Source organism: Astatotilapia calliptera, chromosome 11 (assembly GCF_900246225.1).
Source record: "Astatotilapia calliptera chromosome 11, fAstCal1.2, whole genome shotgun sequence".
NCBI lineage: Eukaryota > Metazoa > Chordata > Actinopteri > Cichliformes > Cichlidae > Astatotilapia > Astatotilapia calliptera.
The window spans coordinates 8,994,352-9,012,913 of NC_039312.1; the positions used below are offsets into that span (position 1 = coordinate 8,994,352).

Genomic DNA, 18,562 nt, shown 5'->3' on the forward strand with positions numbered 1-18,562 from the left:
AGGAAGCTGGTTAAAACAGAGTGCGTGGCTTTTGTGCCGTCTCGGGCGCGCTGGTACAAACTGCACTGTGTTTAAACGGCCATATGGTGAAGTATACTTAGCTTTCCTATAGCAAGGCTACATGTTAATGATATACACATGGGCTGGTGGTGAGGGGGGTGTTCATAACATAAGCCAATGTCTCTTTAAAAAAAATGAAGTTTCTTGTTGTATTCTGGAATGAGGTCAGACACGAGGCTCCTCATTGCACGCGCTGATTATTATTAGATTCCATTTTTGGCCAATCGGCGCCGAGGTGGGCGTGAGTCTGGCGCGCAGGCAGGCTAGCGACAGGATTTCATTGGTGGATTTTTATCGCCGTTGTATTACGGGAAGGAATAAATGCAAGTAAGGGGGCCGGGCCGTGAGGGCTGCTTGAATCGCGACTGTAGTTGATGGGAGGCGGACAGTGTAACTCGCTCTAGCTGATTTTTTCTCCCTTACACAGCATGCATGGCTTTTGTTTCTGATGCAGAGAAAAACACTTACCCTACACACTGTACTTGGGAGCCCTTTGTAAGTGCCCGAGCGCACAGTGTGGCACCCGGTCTGCGCTCTGCAGCTGCATAGACTGTGCTCAGTGGCCCCCACGGCTAAACTGGTTTTTTATAACAGAAGGGGAGACTGAGAGACTGATTACAGGGTACACAGTGGAGACTGGGCTACCATCCGTGCTGTTTTAAACGCCAACAGAAGCTGGAAATTAAACTTTTTTCTTTCTTTTTACGCATCTAGCCGACTGAGGCTACTCTGGACTGAAGTGTTGCCGAGTTTACTGCGCATCTCAGGAGTGAATTATTTCTTGCACTGGCTTTTACTCGGCTCAAACTGTGAAGAGGAGGAGAGAAAAGAGCTGAGTTTGCTTTAATAGTGAATCAGAGGAGCAAGGAGAGAGGGAGAGAAAGAGCAAGCACACCGCTCTCCCCCTCTGTCTGCACAGCTGGGCAGCATGGTGCAGAAAATGAGCCACACAGAGAGCACCACCGAGGCGCTGTCCTTCTTCGCCGGGGACTCGAGCTCCGACTCCGGGGCGTGCATGGACCTTGAAACGGCCGCTTCGCCTCTCTCCCCGGGCTCCACCGCTTCTTCGACCGCCGGCGACAAGTTGGGAGACAACCCGGCGTGGTGTAAAACTCCCAGCGGTCACATCAAGAGACCCATGAACGCGTTCATGGTGTGGTCCCAGATAGAGAGGAGAAAAATCATGGAGCAGTCCCCGGACATGCACAACGCCGAGATCTCAAAGAGGCTGGGGAAGCGGTGGAAACTGCTCAGAGACAGCGACAAGATCCCCTTCATCAGAGAGGCGGAGCGGCTCAGGCTGAAGCACATGGCGGACTATCCCGACTACAAGTACCGGCCAAGAAAGAAGGTAAAATCGAGCGCATCCAAGCCCGCAGGAGAGAAGGGGGAAAAGCTCAACTGTAGCTCCAACAACACCAGCACTAAGACGTCCTCCTCTTCGAGGAAGACCGGATCCAAATCACCCAGCAGCAGCAGCAAACCCCACAAATCACTTTTCGGGAGCAGCAGCAATAGCACCAAAGCATCAATGTTTGCCTCTGAGCACCCAGCAGAGCACCACCACAACTCTCTCTACAAGTCCAAGTCCGTCTCCTCCTCAGTAGCCAAGCAGATACCTGATGGCAAGAAGCCCCGACGAGTGTACGTGTTGGGGAGCAGCGGGACTAGCTTGAGCGTGAGCCCGGCGTCTTCCGTCGTGGTCCCGGCCAGCCCGACGCTCAGCAGCTCGGCGGACTCCAGCGACCCGCTCAGCCTGTACGAGGACGCGGCCAGCGGCAGAGAGGAGGGTGCGGACTCCCCCGGCAGCAGCGGCAGCTTGGGCGGCTCTTCGGAGCGCCACGGTGGGCACACGTACAGCAGTCGGCGGGCTTCCTCGCCTACCCCCTCCGGCTCTCACTCCTCCGCCTCGTCGCACTCCTCCTCGTCCTCCTCGGAGGACGAAGAGTTCGAGGACGACTTGCTCGACATCAACCCGAGCCCCAGCTTTGATAGCATGTCGCTGGGGAGCTTTGGCTCCTCGGTGCTGGACAGGGACTGGGATTTGAACTTTGAGTCCGGCTCCGGAGGGTCCCACTTCGAATTCCCCGACTACTGCACACCCGAAGTCAGCGAGATGATCTCCGGGGATTGGCTAGAGTCCACCATCTCCAACCTGGTGTTCACGTACTGAGAAAGGCAAGAGACGACAGGTAACATCCTGAAAGCAAATTAATAATAATAACGAGAAGAAGAATGAGACCACAAACAGAAACGGGGACATAAGTGGGCGCAATAGTTTGTGTTATAGGTTTAACTGCATCAGACTATTAAAGCCCCGCTGAAACTACCCCCCAGTCCTTTCTCGTCCCCCAAAATAGGCAAGAGGCTGCATATCCTTGGAGAGCTACACTTTAAAGCAAATAAATGCCTTTTCTAGGCTACTTTTCTTTGGATGCGTCGACTGTGGGACTTAATACCAACACGACAGTGAAGGGGGTGAAGAAGAAGAAGAGGAAGTAGTACTGGAGACTGAAAACGCTCAGTCGTGGACTGTTTTGAACTGAACAACTTTACTGTGATTGATTTGCACGTCGTTCACTTAATCAATGTTGTTGACGATTTAGCAAAAGAAAGAAAGGAAAAAAAAGAGACATTTTGCAACTTTTTACCAATCGCCAGGTGAACTTCACCACTAAAAAGGTACAGAAATGGGACTGCCGTGCGACATTTTTTGTTGTTGTGGTGTGTCACTAAAGAGGGATTTAAAAAAAAAAAAGAAAAAAAAAGTGAAACCAAGGTGGGTTGGAGTTTTTTTTTAATTTTTTTTCTAAGTCGACTATTTTCTCAAAAAGCAAAAGGAAAAAAACACGTTAAGCATGATAGCCTACTTTGTTCCTATCTTGTGCTGAGATTTTCTGTGAGACTGTCGAGCAGTTTAAAAACTAGTATTAGGGTTATTTAAATGGATAGGTGGCGCTCGCTTCGGTTCTTCTCTTTAAAAGAAAGAAAGGAAAAAACGGACATTGAAATAATCACCAGCTGTTGTAATTTTTCAGACTTCAGGATTCAAACGCAACTTCAAATCTGTGCTGAACTTTATACACATGTTCTCTATGATTCAGGACCAAAATTCTTTTAATGTTTTCGAGATTTTAACTATAGAGAAATCCTCACCGGTTTCGCTCTCTTCTTTTCCCCTTTTCTCCTCCATCCTTTGAGCTTTGTTTTGTACATGTATTCAGATGCCATTTTATATGGGATGTTGTATTTATATACTGGGCCAAGCATTTTTGACTTGATCATTTTTTAATTTCTTGTATACATGATCTAGTCCTGTATTATTATTATTTTCTTACACGATTGTTTGTCAGTATGTCTGTGTCTGTCACATTTCCTTCTCAGGCGAAGGGCTAGAGTTTAAAAAAAACACACAACTTTTGATTTCTTTTTTTATATTTAAATGTACACACTTTTGGACACTTAAAAAGAGAGGAAACAGTTTGATTATTTTCTCAGTGTATTTTTGTACAAATCTATATAGAAACTGGGGGAGTCAACAATCGGTGTGTGTAGCCTACTAATACAGCTGTATTGGATTTTCTAATTTTTAATACCACCGGCAGGCTGCTTTTCATGCTGCCTTCAAGTGCTTACAGTAAGCTCGTGTGCTCTAAGGTTTTGTTGCCTGTCCAAACGTTTCCCCCACATTTTTTCTTTCTTTTTTCTTTTTTTTCTTTCGCAAAAACAGGCAACAAAACAGACCTTTTAACCGCGGTGCCAATTGTTTTTGATTTTAGAAATCAAAGGCACCAAACTACATTTACCTACTGACGAAATGAAGGAGCCCCCGTGGCTCAGGTGTGTAATTCATGTTTTACTTCAGTAAACAGGCAAACTTTGCGTGTCTTTTACCAGCATATGCTCTTAAGACTTCTCTGATATCCAGTCCCTAAATATTTCAATATCCTGTATTGACCGTAGCCTGCAGGCATGACATGCTTAACTTATAAGGATTTAATTGCGATTTGCCCGACAGCACTTGAAAGCAGCATCAGCCTTTGTATCAGCCTACCTTCAACGTTTACAGTGCCAGACTGCAGGCTCCTTAAAGACACAGGAACGCATTGTTTCTGCAGGCTATTCCTGTGGGCCATGTGGGTTTAAGAGCATCACTATCTTGAGCAGCCACTTTGCTTTTGCATTTCCTGTCAAATATCTTGCCTGTGACAACAACAAGGAGATTGTAGCTTTAAATTTGACTTATTTCTTGATGTTTTCATTAACTGATGTCACATTTGCCAATCAACCACTGGATTGAAATAGCACTAGCGTTGCAGCAAGTAAACAACAAGGATGATAACATCAAGCGTATTCAAATTTCAGACTTGAGTTCTGCAAACACCTACTTGTACTGCGTTTCTCATTGTATTTGAATATATAATCTTTTCTACTTGTGGGCTAACTATTAGCTAATAATTGTTTTAGTATCTTTATGGCATGGTGAATAGCATTTGTATTTCAGATTCAGGTTATTAGCTGTTGTGTTTTTCAGAAAAAAATGGAAAAAAATGAGGAAAAGCGATGAAACGTGAACTCGGTCTTTGTATATTTGACTGTATCATAAAGCAAAAAGATTGTGTGTTTATGTACGTTGTTGCTATCGAGGACAGGCACTGTCTAGAGCTGCCATCTTTTACACATCATTACCTACATTCGAGGTGGTCAGTTCAGACTGTTTTTTTATATATAAATATGAAAGCATTTTTAAATATATTAACTTTATTTTTCATCCATCCTGTGCAATATGATGTGTAGAATTATCATTTATTGTCTCTAATCATGCCATAAACAAAAGTACCCACCCTCTTTTTGAGTCTCAGAGAAAAGGGGCGGGGACTCATGCCAGCTAAATTGTGTCCATTCACTGCCTGTCAGATTGTTGATACAAACTTGTGTACAGAACTTTTTCAAGGAAGGAAATAAATATCAGCTGGAACTGAAACTCAACAGCTTTTTTCTTTATTCATGAGTGTTGTTTTTTTGTTTGTTTTTTAATCTCTCTTTCAATGCCACAAATACCCAAGACATGATACATTTGTGTTATTATGTTCCAAGTTCATCTCCTAACAGTAGTTGTCCAAACTGTGTTTAATTATTACATTATATGTTGTTAAGTGTTTTCTATAAGAGGATGAAGATTTTTTACTCACCACTTCAGCTGCTTTTAATTGGCTCTTCTATTCTTCTCTCCCCAAGTTAATCAAGCCATGGTTTACTTGGGGAGAAATGGACAACTGAAAGCAAACGTTTGCGATGCGGGCTGAAAATAACTTAAGTGCTCAAAATAACTTATAAAAACTGTCTTGAGTAATGAGCATTAACTGCTTTTGGGGAAATCCACTCCAGCGGTGTGGCAACACGCTCCCCCACCAAAAAAACTACTATTTACATAATTTTAAGAGGCAAGCAAAAATGGTTGTGAGGTCTGCAGTGTGAAAGAAAAGTGGTTTAGCGAAGAATTATTCAAATATTGTGTTGTAAACTTTCTCAGCCACTGTGACAATTGCACATTAAGTCAGTTTATATTATCCATGTCTGCACATCGCAGGGACTTTTATTTAAGTTTCCTCTTAATGCGGTGTAAATGCCTCATTCATATAGGAAACTTTCTGAAAACTGTCGCAGCTCAAAAAAAGCACACACACTTTAAATTCTAGTCACCACAAAATGGGATGGTTTGGTTTGGAAAGAGTTTTGTAGCAGGTGTCAGCATCCCTAGAGTCACTATCCACTTTATTCTGTAAATAAAGCTTAAAAGGCGATGCTCTTAACCCCTTTGTGACATAAGTTTGATGCTGGAGTTAAGTGGTATGGAAGCTTTGTTAGGATTCAAGTCTACATCAGATATTCAAACGTGTAGATTTGTTTATTTTAATTTTTTGTATAAATGACATGACCTTTTTCTGTATGTACTGTTTTTATTATATTTGCACATCACCAAGAAACCGCATGAAGGCTGCACCCATCTGTTCAAGCACACATGTAAAATTGATTTATGCCTCTAGAGTTTAAAATTCTAATGCATTATGCATAACTTAAAACCACGCTGCTACTGGGTCAAAGCAGAAAATAGTTTAGCGTCACGCGTATCGAACAGAATACACAAGTCGTATTCCCAGCAGCGCTAAATCATGACGATTAACAACGACCTCAGAGTATCTTTTGGTGTTGCTACAATGTTACTTCTGGAGTTCACGTGAATTTCTTTAGTAATAAAAAACAGAAGAGATAGCATTGAATGGACAGAACGCTCTTTATCCCTGAATATTTAATAAAACAACCTGGTAACCGGAAAACTGTTAGAAAGATGATGCAAGAATACAACCTGAAAAGGAAAATATGAATTGCCTGCTGCACCCCTCCTTTATTTCCCCTTCAAACCTCCCCTGGATAATACATTAAAGAGAACACACCCAAGCCAAGAACTGATCATGAAAAGCGATCCCACACCATTGCAACTGACCAAAATATGCCTCAAGCAGTTAGGGCAGGTTTGCCTAAGCACCTTATTTCTTCTATATAATAGCACACTGCTTATTGACGTCATTAATCAAAGACACACACATACTGAGACCACCTTAAGTGACTGAATGAAGGCGGCTCATTACTGAATACATAATTATCTTCATCCAAGATATGTCTATTCTATTCTATTCCAGCCTGTTGTGCCGTTACGCTGGCATTCAGACTTGATTCAGTCATGATTTCCCTTCCCCCTCTCCCAGACAGACCCTTATTGTGGGGGAAGGGCTGTTTTAGCAGCAGTCAGCCAAGGGCCCTCCAGCGTAGCTGACAAGCATGTCTGTCTACAGTATGCGGATGTGTCTGTGTGTGTGCATGTGTGTGTGCGGGCATGTGCATCATACCACATGACATGGGTATTTTTTGATAACAAGGCAAGAGACTGTATACTTAACTCAAATATTAATGGTTTAATTTATTATTATCATTGTTATTATTATTATTAATTGTTGCTATTTCTCTTCTGTCAGATACTTTAACACAACAGACGATGCAGCTCGAAGCCCACAGCGACTGGTTTTATTGCATAACAGTTTATTTTATTAAATTACTGTAAGTGTTCCATGGTTATTAGTGTAACTGGTTTTGTGAAACTGTTATGTATGGTAAAAACACCAGCATGTTTAGGAGTTATTAGTTATTTTTATTGTCGTAATTAGATGCATCTTGATGCCCTTTTTCACTGTCTGACGTCTACTTTTAAATAAACGAGGAGTAGATGTATAAAAAACAAATCTGCATTGATTGTGGAAACAAAGTGAGCGTGTACAAGTGCATAAATCCATAGTGGATATCATGATACGACTGCTAACTATCTCCTTAATGAAATGCAGATATATGCATTTTATAGCAGCTTAATTAGTCGTGTTTTAAAACTAACCTTACACTGCAAATAAACAGTTATTTCAGCTGCCAGTTTTAGCACCCACTGCATACTTCATATCTTAATGTCCTCATGATTGTGAAGCAATAATATCTGTACTGTTTGGTATAATCTTGCAAATTTCTTAAGATTTCCAGCACTTCTGTGTGTCTGTGTGTGTGTTAAGCTCCTCTAAGCTGTATGTAGCCTGTTCAGTGTGCAGTCTCATGCCTGGCTCAGCTGACTCCTCAGTGGGAGATGTGCAGGCAGCAGTCAGGGCAGAGCAGAGTGGAGCAGAACAGGCTGATTGCTGGAGTCAGTGGCCCAGTAAAACCACAGCAGGGGGGGATAAGAGCTCTGCCGGAGGGGCAGAGAGAGGTATGACTGTATCTCTGTCTGTCTGTCTGTATATAATATATCCATCCTGAGCTAAACCCAAGGGGGTAGATGGTGTTGCTGTGGTGATGTGACTATATGACTATTTATCTGCTTTCTGTGATTTACACCCCCCCCCCCCCCCCCCCCCCCCAATTATTGATGTGCAAATACCATTTGTTATAGTCGCTGTTAATACACAGATTTCCGTGAGGAGTAGCTCCTTCCTTTTATTATTTATTTGTATTTGTATGGCATATAAATGAAGGACACAGTAGTGGTGTTGTCGGCTATCTTTAGTTTTTAAGTTTTTACTTAACTGGCTGTGTCTAGATGTTCCCAAAATGCATTCACTCACACACTTGTGGAAACCGGTGTACACAAAGAATGCCGCACACAAAAGCAGTATTGACTAGTACGCTGCTTTTTCAGGACCCAGGTCAGGTCCAATAGGCAGAGCCACAGAGGCTTTTTCTTCTGCCTGTGAACAGCAGTGTGGTTAATCACTGTCACTGCATGTATTTGCATTTGAATGTTTCCTGTTGTCCTGCGTGCTCCTTTACAGCCGTTACAAACGTTACAGCCGGGACAAAGAGCTGCACATAACTGGGAGAAGGGAGACGTGATTATGACTTCTTCCCTGCCCCTGCTCATCTCCCTCTTCCCCCTCCTTCCAGCACACCCACATGTAATATTACCAGCACCACCCTCACCGACTGCAGTACCAAAAGCAGCCTTCCTAATGAAAAAAAAGCCTGAAACTCTGAAACTCCTTTAATTTATTTTTTTATTTCTCACGACATCCATACAGATTTACATTTCCTATTGGAAGGAGTTATACAACAAAGAGTAACTGATGTTAAGGTAGTGGTTAAGTAAAATTTCAAGTTAAGTTATAAAAACTAGAAAGTTTGCTCATGTAAATGAACTTAATCAAATTAATTAATTAAATAAATGAATAAATATTTATGTATTTACAGGGTGCAAAGATGTCTAAATATTCTATTTACGCATGTTTTGGTGTATCACTGTTACTGTTCTCCAAACTCAAAATAAAGCTTTTGCATAAGATTTGACGTAGCAGTAGCACACTGATATACACACACCACTTCATTCTTTATTAAAAAAAATAAAAATAAAAATCATTTCCCCCCTTTTTTTGGTCTCTTTCTTTGTTCCCCTGCTACTGCTATCCAGACACAATGGTTGTCTCCACGCGGAGGATACAGGAAAGTTTTTGTCAGCCAGCCAAAAGACAAGAAGAATGGAGGAAAAAAGTATTTCGGAAGCAAAGATTTTCTAGTGTGACAGTTTTATGAGGGTTTCTTTTGGTTGCGACTTGAACGAAAGAGAGAGAGAGAGAGAGAGAGAGAGAGAGAGAGAGAGAGAGAGAGAGAGAGAGAGAATGCTCAGTGAAGAGCACCTTGCAAGCCAGTGCCACAAAGAGGCTTTAATGAATAAACAAACGCAAGAAGAAAAAAATTTGGGTAAAAAGAATAAATAGATATCCCACGACACAGACAGACATAATTAGCTGCTTTGTAAAAAAAAAACTTTTGGGGAGTTAGTGTGTTTAAATAAAGTAAAATAGTAATAATAAGTATAATGATAGAACCCAACACCGTGATCTTTATCACTCGCACGGATCCACAGTGTACATTGTTTTGTGCATAGTTGTTTGACTTTGAGAGGGCGGGACTCTTTGGAGAGCGAAATGAACTAGGCGCGGCCAAAAAAGAGCCCCATCCATCTATCACACGTGTAGACAAAGGGGGACTCCACAACACAAAGCTAGATGTGCCCTCTCAAACTTTTTTTTTTTCCTACAACCGACAGCAGCGCGCGCACAGGAAGCCGACTGCCCAGGTGAGTTGTCTCCAAGCGGCACACTGTCTTTGCTTTCAATCCTCGAGCGATTTTTTGGAATTTATTCCCAGTTAAAAGTTGCGGCTGTAGTTGGTGCGTCAGCGCTCAAACTTGAGCACAAAGCAGGAGGGAGAGGGAGAGAGAGCTAGAGAAATCGAGGCAGCAAGGAAGGAGAGAGAGAGAGGGAGCGAGAGGAGCGGTCCCCTGTTCCTTTGTCTGATGCGGGTCGCTTTGAGGAGAGAACTTGAGGGGGATGCTCACACACGCATCTCCATAACGCTCATTAACACTCAACTTGTGCTACTTAGAAGCAATTGTCAGGGAGCTTTCATGGAGTTGAGGCAGAGTTTGTGGGGTTGCTGTATTTTTTTGTCTCTCGAGGATGTTGCGACACAAGACAAAGCCTGTCAGAAGTTTGCGGAGGAAAGGACCTTTTTACGCACGCGAGAAAAATCACAGTTGGCTGATGGATAGTTTGTAAATACTTCTTTTTTCCTTCTTAGTGCAGTAGTTTTATGACTGTTGTGTTTACGTTCTTGCGAAGTTGTCTTTCTGCACTATGGGAATTCCGCGCAGTGCAATCAGGTGTAAAGTCTCCAAGAAACAAGAAACGGTAACACAGAATTAAACTTTTTTTTCGCACTAATGAGAAATGATGTTTATAGGCAACAAAAAAGATGCAATGACGTGAATCTAAAGCGAGCTCGTCTTGAAAATCTTTAAGAAACTTGTTAGAGTTTATTTGGAAATAGATCAACAGGTATAAGTCGCTGCAGCTTCTTTGTTAGGCTACTGTAAAGGCTCCTTTGTTCTCAGTCCATACAAAGAAAGCTAGCAGAAAGGAGCGCAGATCCACCAGGAAACAACTTTTTCTTTTCTTTTTCAAACTTGCAAAGTTAAATTTATGTGATATATATTTTTTAATTATGTTGTTTAATTCTAGTATTTCAAAGTGTTTGAATAGCTTTTATTTGCCTTGTTTTCTTTTAAAGAAGCAAATACCCGGGAAATGTCAATGTAAATACTTTTTATTGTTTATTGAGTTTTATTGTTAAGTTCCACCTTCATTTTTTATTATTTTTCCTCGTTATTTAAAAAAATAAAGTGGACACGATTTAAAAACAAACAAACTTTCTTTATGTTGTGAAGGTGTGGCCAAACAACTTGTGTGGATTTGAAGCATTCCACAGTGGAGTAGCTCTACCCTTAAACTTTGCATTATTCAGCAAAGGGGAGAATTCACACCTACAGGATTTACATGTGGTTTGAAACCAAATCAGTTTGTTATTCTATATAAAGAAATATATATATTTAAAAGTTTCTAAAAACAAATTTGACTCATACAGTTCATTCACACACTTTTACGCTGCTTATTCACTCCTAAAGTACGAGTTTAATATGATTTAGACTGGGATTCCATTTGAATGAGAAAAATGTGCTGTAGCTTTGACTGACTGCAATGCCTTTAACCTTTTTTCTTTTTTCTTTTTATTTGTCTGGGCACTGTCCTTAGGTGGGAATTTAAGCAATTTAACCAGTACAGTGCTTGCTTCTGATGGATTAAGAAAATAAAAAAGATGTGTAGAAAAAAAAACACACGGAAGATGTACAGATTCACCTATCAAGCCATTTTTAAGATGAAATGAAGGATTAAGAGACTGTTCACTTTTCTTCTGGATGAACATGAAGACTTATCTCATGAGGATTTAGACTTCAGCAGCAGCAGCGCCAGTCGGATTGTGTTTTAGGCACACTTGGAAATCTAAACCTCATGGAGATACTTTGAGGATTATAAAAGATGTGCATGTAGAATGCCACCATACAAGACGCGTCCTGGGCCAAAGTCCTTGGGATAGCAGGATATTGCTTTCCTGATCCTTCTCAGCCCCCAGAATGGGTAGGTAATATTACTCTTTAGTGGGAGATGGTATGTGGCACTTGTTCAACCACTTGTTTGCAGGGCTGGTACATGTGTGAAATCCCTAGCACACGCAGGGACACACAAACACACACACACTATTTTCCAGCTACATTTGTCATCAGCTGTATTTTGTAAGGCGTTGTGTTGCCCCTGTACTGTAATCTGAGTTTATTTGTAATGCCATATATTATTTAGGCTTAAAGCTAAAATCAATATACAGTTGATAAAAGATTATTTTGAGGCAACCAGCTTGTCTTATCATGCCAGTCATTAGTCATTGCCCCTGAGAAACTAAGATAATTTTGGCATGGTTAAACAATGATGACTACCAATACTGTAAACTTGCAATTCTCGCAATGTCTTTTTGTATTCCACACTTGTTATGCACGGGGACATTTTTTTAATAACACAGTGAATAACCATGAAATGCCCAAAGCACCTTAATGAAGCTGGACGTTTAGTCCAAGTTTGTTGCACATGACCACTAGTCTGTATTGTAAAATAATGAGCTAAAAGTTCATCTGATGATGTGCAGTTTGTACAGTTCAGTAGTAGTAGAGTCCCTACCTCATGACATGTTTATATTTTAGTTTAGTTTTATCTGTGCATGGTCTCGGCATAGCACAGCAGCATCATTGTGTCATAGTCGGAGTGCATGTTTCATCTGATTTGACTTCAGTTATCTTTTATAAAGCCCAAGAACGCTTTTGGGCCAAATTTGAGTGTCCACGGTCTGATCAGTTTTAACACTGATAGTTAGTTTCACTTACGATTGCGTGACAGTCGCATAATTTGCACGCACTGTGATCCACAGCATTCATCAGTTGCGAAATGTTCTGTAGAAAGAGAAATCTTTCTTCAAATGCTCAGTTCATTCAGGGGTCAGGCGAGAGCGAGACCATCCTACGATGGAGAAGGCAGTTTTGTATTTCGCCTAATGCTTTAGCAGCAACTAATTCAGACGAATCTCTTAGAGTCAGAAAAGAGTCACAAGCTATTCAACTGGCCTTCTTAACCTGCATTTGCATTCTACTATACAGGAGTGTGAGGGAGAGAGGAGAGTCACTCCTTTCTCTCTCTTTGCAGCCCCTTATCAATGATGTCATTGAGAGCCAATGAGAGCGTACAGTGGAACTTGTAAGCATCCAAGCTCCACCTTCCAGTCGCTTTGTGCATGGTAGCCCACATGGTCCTGCAGCATCACATTTTCACCATGCATTACTCTGCAGCAGAGAACGGGAGAGAGAGAGGCAGAGATACAGGGATGTGGCTCTTGGCTATGTGTTCTGATGTTAATCTACCGTGTCTGCTCAGAAATGAGTTGTTTATCATTTTAAACATGCAAAGAGCAATCAGATAACATTTTAAAAATGATTTGCCAAAAGCCTCTGAGATACTATTAAATAAGATTATAAAGAAGAATAAAATCCAGCCAAATAACATCGTTAATGTATACTAAATTATTGAAAGTAAGGCTAAAATGCAAAGAATCATTGGAGAAGATTACCTCGATAATATCCCTTAAATCAGTTCGAAATTTCAAATTAGTTACTAAAAGACATGCGGGTCCCTGACAATGCTTTTGTCGGCTTTAATCACATTACTCACTTTTTTCTTCTTGTAACCAGTGGAATTGACTGGAAGAGAAATATTTTACTTGCTTCCTGCTGGTGTTGTGCTAAAGACTCACGTCACTGTCTGGAAGTGAGTAGATCAGTTGGAATCAAGGTCAGTCGATAGTGTGACACACAGGTAGGGCAGATATAGGTCAGTGGCACAATATGGGTGGTGATGAGTCACAAACACACACAGACAGACATAGAGGGAGGGAGGAAGAGGGAGCATGGCAAATTGGACTCTGAGATATGGAAGCTTTATTTAACACAAATCATATCAACTTTGCAATGTAACATATAAATGAACAGGAAGTGCATATTAAGCTGCACTCATAACTCTGTAGCTCTTACATGTGACATAGTGAATTTGAGTTGTGCAGTTGCATTCAGTACTCAGATAATGAAATAGTGAGTAAAACAGACACATCAGGGTTATAATAAATAATCATTATGACATGCCCGGCACTTGGCTCTTAATAGAGATTGCACTGGGGTGCTTTTTCCCACAATACAGCATGCTCCACTCTGTGCATCTTAATTACATTGCTTATCAGTAATGCTGTTATCAAGTGCGGGGCAGTTTTCTTAGCATTTGCCATTCAGTGGACTCTTTATGAGAGGATACATTCTTGTATGCGGTTGCCCTAGTGGGAGCTGCAAATCTAAACCTAATCCACTGAGTTACACAGGATGACATTAACGCAGCAATCTGTGCCATCTCTCAGTTCTGAAGTCTCAATATCCATCTAAGCTGCTCATTAAAGTGGGGAATGGTTTAACACCCTCTTTTTCTATGCGCCATATGCACAACTAAATCTGTGTCACTATAATCGCTTATCCATCCTTGTTTGTTGTTACACTAAAATGCAGCTCATTCTCTGCCTGGAAGTGAAGTCTAATAAGAGCCACGCTTTGTACTGCAGAGTTGGAGCAATGTATTACCTTAGATTCTCATCCCGGAGATGCCAGCATTCTTACATCTACATTGTTTCTATCCATTTATAATGCACAGCATGTCTGTAAACCCGACTCATGCTATGCAAAGTGCATTAGATTAGAATACAACATTAGGCCCAGAGTAACTAATCACTACAATGAGCCTAATTCTCCTAGACATTGTGTGGTTGGGCCTCTTGAAAGCTATCAGGTTTATTTTTTACCGCTCGCTGTATGGAGGTTATGGGAAACTCAGCTGATAGTGGCTCACATAAAATCCCTATAATAAATTTATGTGTACGCTGCTGGTGTTTTCTGGTTTATTAAGCAACAAAATGACAACAAATGCCACTTAAGGCCCAATCTGTTTATGCAGCATGTGATGCCTACACACCGTCGACCCTTAACTGTGTATGTTAACACTGCGCTTTATCTAATTCATGCTATTTTTACAGTCTCATATGTACTGTCTGATGCTCTGATACTAGCGCTGACAGATGGCCAAACAAATTTTGAGTTGGACCTTCAGAGTGCAACAGCCGCTCAAACAGATTTTGTATGTGTTATGTTCTGCGCGCCTTAACAAAAGAACAGAATTGGTTGAGATGGGCTGGTTGTCAAAAACAGCAGCAGTTAATAATCTTTTCATTTTCTCCACCAGCCGATTTTGGGCTGATAGTCCTTTTTTGCATATCATTGAGTCATACAGTTGGTACAGTTCAGTGAATTACAGTGCAGTAAAACAGGCCCACCATTACTAATCATGACGACAGCCCTAATTCTCCGAGCTACAGGCATTCTGTGGTCATCCTGTTGCAAACTATCAGAGCTTAGTTTTACCACTCAGCGCCTGTAGCCGAGAGATAAGTTAACGTGCTCTGCTGGCATGCTAATACATACCAGCACTGGGGGACAGGAATAAATTATTTCTTTATGACTGCGCACAAGGCAGAGCATTTGAAGGGAGCGTAGGGAGAGATAGAGAGGAAACATAGGGAGATGAAGCAGAAAGAACAGACATGGGGGTAAATGATGGGCAGAGAAGACAGGAGGGGAAAAAAGGAAATAGAGATCCAGACTGAGAGGGGAAAAAAGAGTTAGAAAGAGAGATAAAAAAGACAAGGATAATGCAGATAGCAAGCATCATTGTGCTCTTTATACCAGCCTTTCTTCAGTTTATAGTAATTCTGTCACCATGCCTGTGGTGAGAGAAGCAGCCATAAGTTAAGCTATGAGCTCATTATCAACAAAGGGTTTGTTTTGGGAAATAATAATGGCAGAGAAAGTTTTATTGCTCTGACCAGGAAACAACAGCCTGCATCCACAAACGTGCGACCTTTTCACCGGTTTTGCCCTACTTTTAAACGCTCAAGTCACGCAACGACAAATGGGTGTCAGATAACATTAAAGTGAGTGAAATCTCACTAAAATACACCTGGATTGGTTTCAGTGAAAATAGCTTTGATTCAAATGGCAATTTAAGCTCTCTGAAACATTAAATAAAAGAGTACTAACATTTAGCTAAATTATTTTTGAGTCTGCGTGCTGATGTCTTGTGTCGTGCCACGTTGTGTGCTTACACTTGGCAGCCGCTGTACGTTTGCACTCTGGGATTTTAGTAGAGGCAAAACCACACCACAAACAGTAGCATGACGAGTCAGTCAATACATAAAGGTAAGCGCCAAATCAAAATTCACCGGATGATAGCTCGCACGAGGTGTTGCACAGCAGGTCTGACTGTCTCTGAAGATATTGCTTTCCAACCCTCTTTCATCTATGCCCAGGTATAGATATGGGGGACACAATTTCCAATAACAGCCTTTAGCTGTCTGGTGGTCTGTCTATTATGGATCAACTTATTACCTCCATAAATGCAGAGCGTGTTGCTGTCTGGGAATGGGCTGATAATCCCTCTAAAGACTGGGGTTTTATCAAAGCTAAATCTGCTACACACACACGCACAGACACGGACAGGCATGCCCCACATGAGTACACATAGACACACACATACACACACACATGACTTGCCTGGTATAAGCATAGACATATGTGTGAGGACTAGGATTTTATCACAGACAAATCTGTGATTGTCTGGTAGTTAAAAGATTATAAAGCAGTGATTTTATAGACACAAACACACACACGTGTCATTAGCGCATGAACACTGGCTTCCTTGCTACAGGCACAGTGTAGTTAAGTGATATCATTGCTGCTATTCTTCAATACTGTGATTCGCTTTGGATTATTAATCTGATAAGGGCTCAGTAAATCATTTCACTGACAGCTTTTATTATATCCACTTACTTCTGTTTTCTTTTTACCCCCGCTTTAATATAAAGTCCCATTCCCAGCCATGCCCGGCTTTTTTCAGTTTCCTACGATTGCAGAGGTAATGTGTCTAACGTCACCATCAACACTGCAAAGCCCATTTCGATTTTTGCTATAGTTTTACAGAGATAACATTTTGAACATCATGTTTCCCCTTTTGAAAAATAGAAGAAAAAAAAAATAGTAAGATGTGTGTCAATCCAGTTAAGGAGAAAACGGTTCTGAGATAAGCAGTCGGGCACTGCATTGTACAGCCTAATTGAAATGACAGCTGTCTCAAGCTAATTGATCTGCAGCAGAGCCAGAACACAGGGAGTGAAGAGACGCTGGCCTTCAGTGCAAGGTTAGAGAAAGAAAAGCTGCCAGTGATGAAGACCCAGCTTGCAGCCAGCACGCTGCTTTTTCGAGGTTGGACCTAGACTGAGTTGGCACTGTTTTCCCAGACCAGCAAGTCAGAGGAGAATGCCCTCCAGTAGTGAATGCTTGGACTGTCCTCAGTGCTGGGTACTCACTCTTAGATGCAAGTACATGACCCGACTGTATCTGTTTACTTTATTTTCCATCATTCTTTTAACAGCGTTGGAAGGATGTAGGCTTTCTGTCATTTTTTGACAGAGCAGAGCAGCACTGAAAATTAAAAATAGCATACCGTCAAGTCACTCACGGGCAAGTCGTGACAGCAGTAGCAGTTCATAAAATGTAACATACATTGCAGAGTTCCCCATTGGAGCATGTCTATGAGGACTAAAGGACCTTAGGTGCAGAAGAAGTGCACACTGCTGGATTTCTTTTGGTTTAAGCCCCACAATCAGCTACTTTTGGTGACTCCTGGAAGAAATGTCCCTGCGACTCGAAAACTCTTGCTAAACAGAGCTCTTAGTTTCCCCCATGCATTCGATTACACTCATGTCCATGTAGTTCACATTTTCTAGTTTAGACACGTTGGCCGCTTCATTTTGGTGTCTCGGAGTCAGTTTGGTGTCAATACTTGCCCTTGATCAGCAGGCAGAAGTTAGGAGTTACATAAAGGTTGTGTATTTTGGTGCTTTAGATGAAATGAACTCAAAGTAGCGTTCATTTTTTCAGGTTGTGTGTAATTTGACAGAAGTAGGAGATATAAGATGACAGAAGAGGTGTTGCTTACCTCCATTGTGTGCTTGTAAACAAATTTACAGTGATTTTGTGTCACCTTTCCACATTCCCTCCAAAAGATGTATTCTGTCAGCCAGAGAATGATGCTTCCTTATATTAGGGAGCAACCTGCCTCAGCTGCCAGCCATATTCTGTAAACTGAAAGGAAAATTAAAGACAGTTATTCTGTTTGAAACTACATCCTTTGATTTCCTAAAGGATTTATAATGTTTTGACAGTAATTATTTAAAATATTAACTTTAAAAAACAACACAAAACAATCACAGCAAGAGAGCAAATATTTCATACAGGGATAAAAGCGCAGGAGAATGAGTGAGAATCTCGAGAATGCAATAAATGAGCTTTAGCTACAATCCTGCTGCCCTGGAAATGTTACTTGAGATTTTTTCTTAGTTTCCCTTAATTATTTATTTATTATATTTTATTATATTATATTTATAGTGATGATTTTTCTTTTCACTTATTTCAAAATATGAAGTACAGTTTTCTTGTCTCTTGTGTCACTCTATCATTTAGTCCTGGGAACTTCAGATATAGAAATATATATAGAAACATAAAGACAATGTCTAAATAAAAAATGCTGTGTCTTAATGACATGCAAATCCAAAGTATATCTTTGAGCTTTTTTGAGAAATAGATAGCGAGTGGAAGTGGGGTTTTTCCAGTTATAGGTGGCAATATTAGAGTTAGGTGGTGTGTTGTCTCTTTTTGTGTCTGTTTGATATTTTGTGATATGCGCTTTCTGCTTTTGGAGAAGTATTATTCAAGCAGGTTAATCCAGAATATTATCTTCTGTCATCTTGCCTCTGCACCATGTCAGGACTGTGTACTTTGGCTGACTAATACCAAATCTATTTTGATGTTTTGATGGAGATATCTTTG

The 18,562-nt window shown here is 41.1% G+C and overlaps 1 protein-coding gene across 1 annotated transcript; it reads left to right on the forward strand.

The window, feature by feature from the left end:
* Positions 1-394: 394 nt before the first annotated feature.
* On the forward strand, positions 395-2,818 carry sox4b (SRY-box transcription factor 4b). The gene has a single exon (XM_026185756.1). It carries the CDS (start codon positions 989-991, stop codon positions 2,231-2,233), a length of 1,245 nt encoding a protein of 414 aa, XP_026041541.1. The 5' UTR covers positions 395-988; the 3' UTR covers positions 2,234-2,818.
* The last annotated feature ends 15,744 nt before the right edge of the window (positions 2,819-18,562 follow it).

What these genes read in the sequence shown, in the direction of transcription:
- sox4b (XM_026185756.1), top strand. Translation starts at nt 989, where the DNA reads ATGGTGCAGAAAATGAGCCACACAGAGAGCACCACCGAGGCGCTGTCC.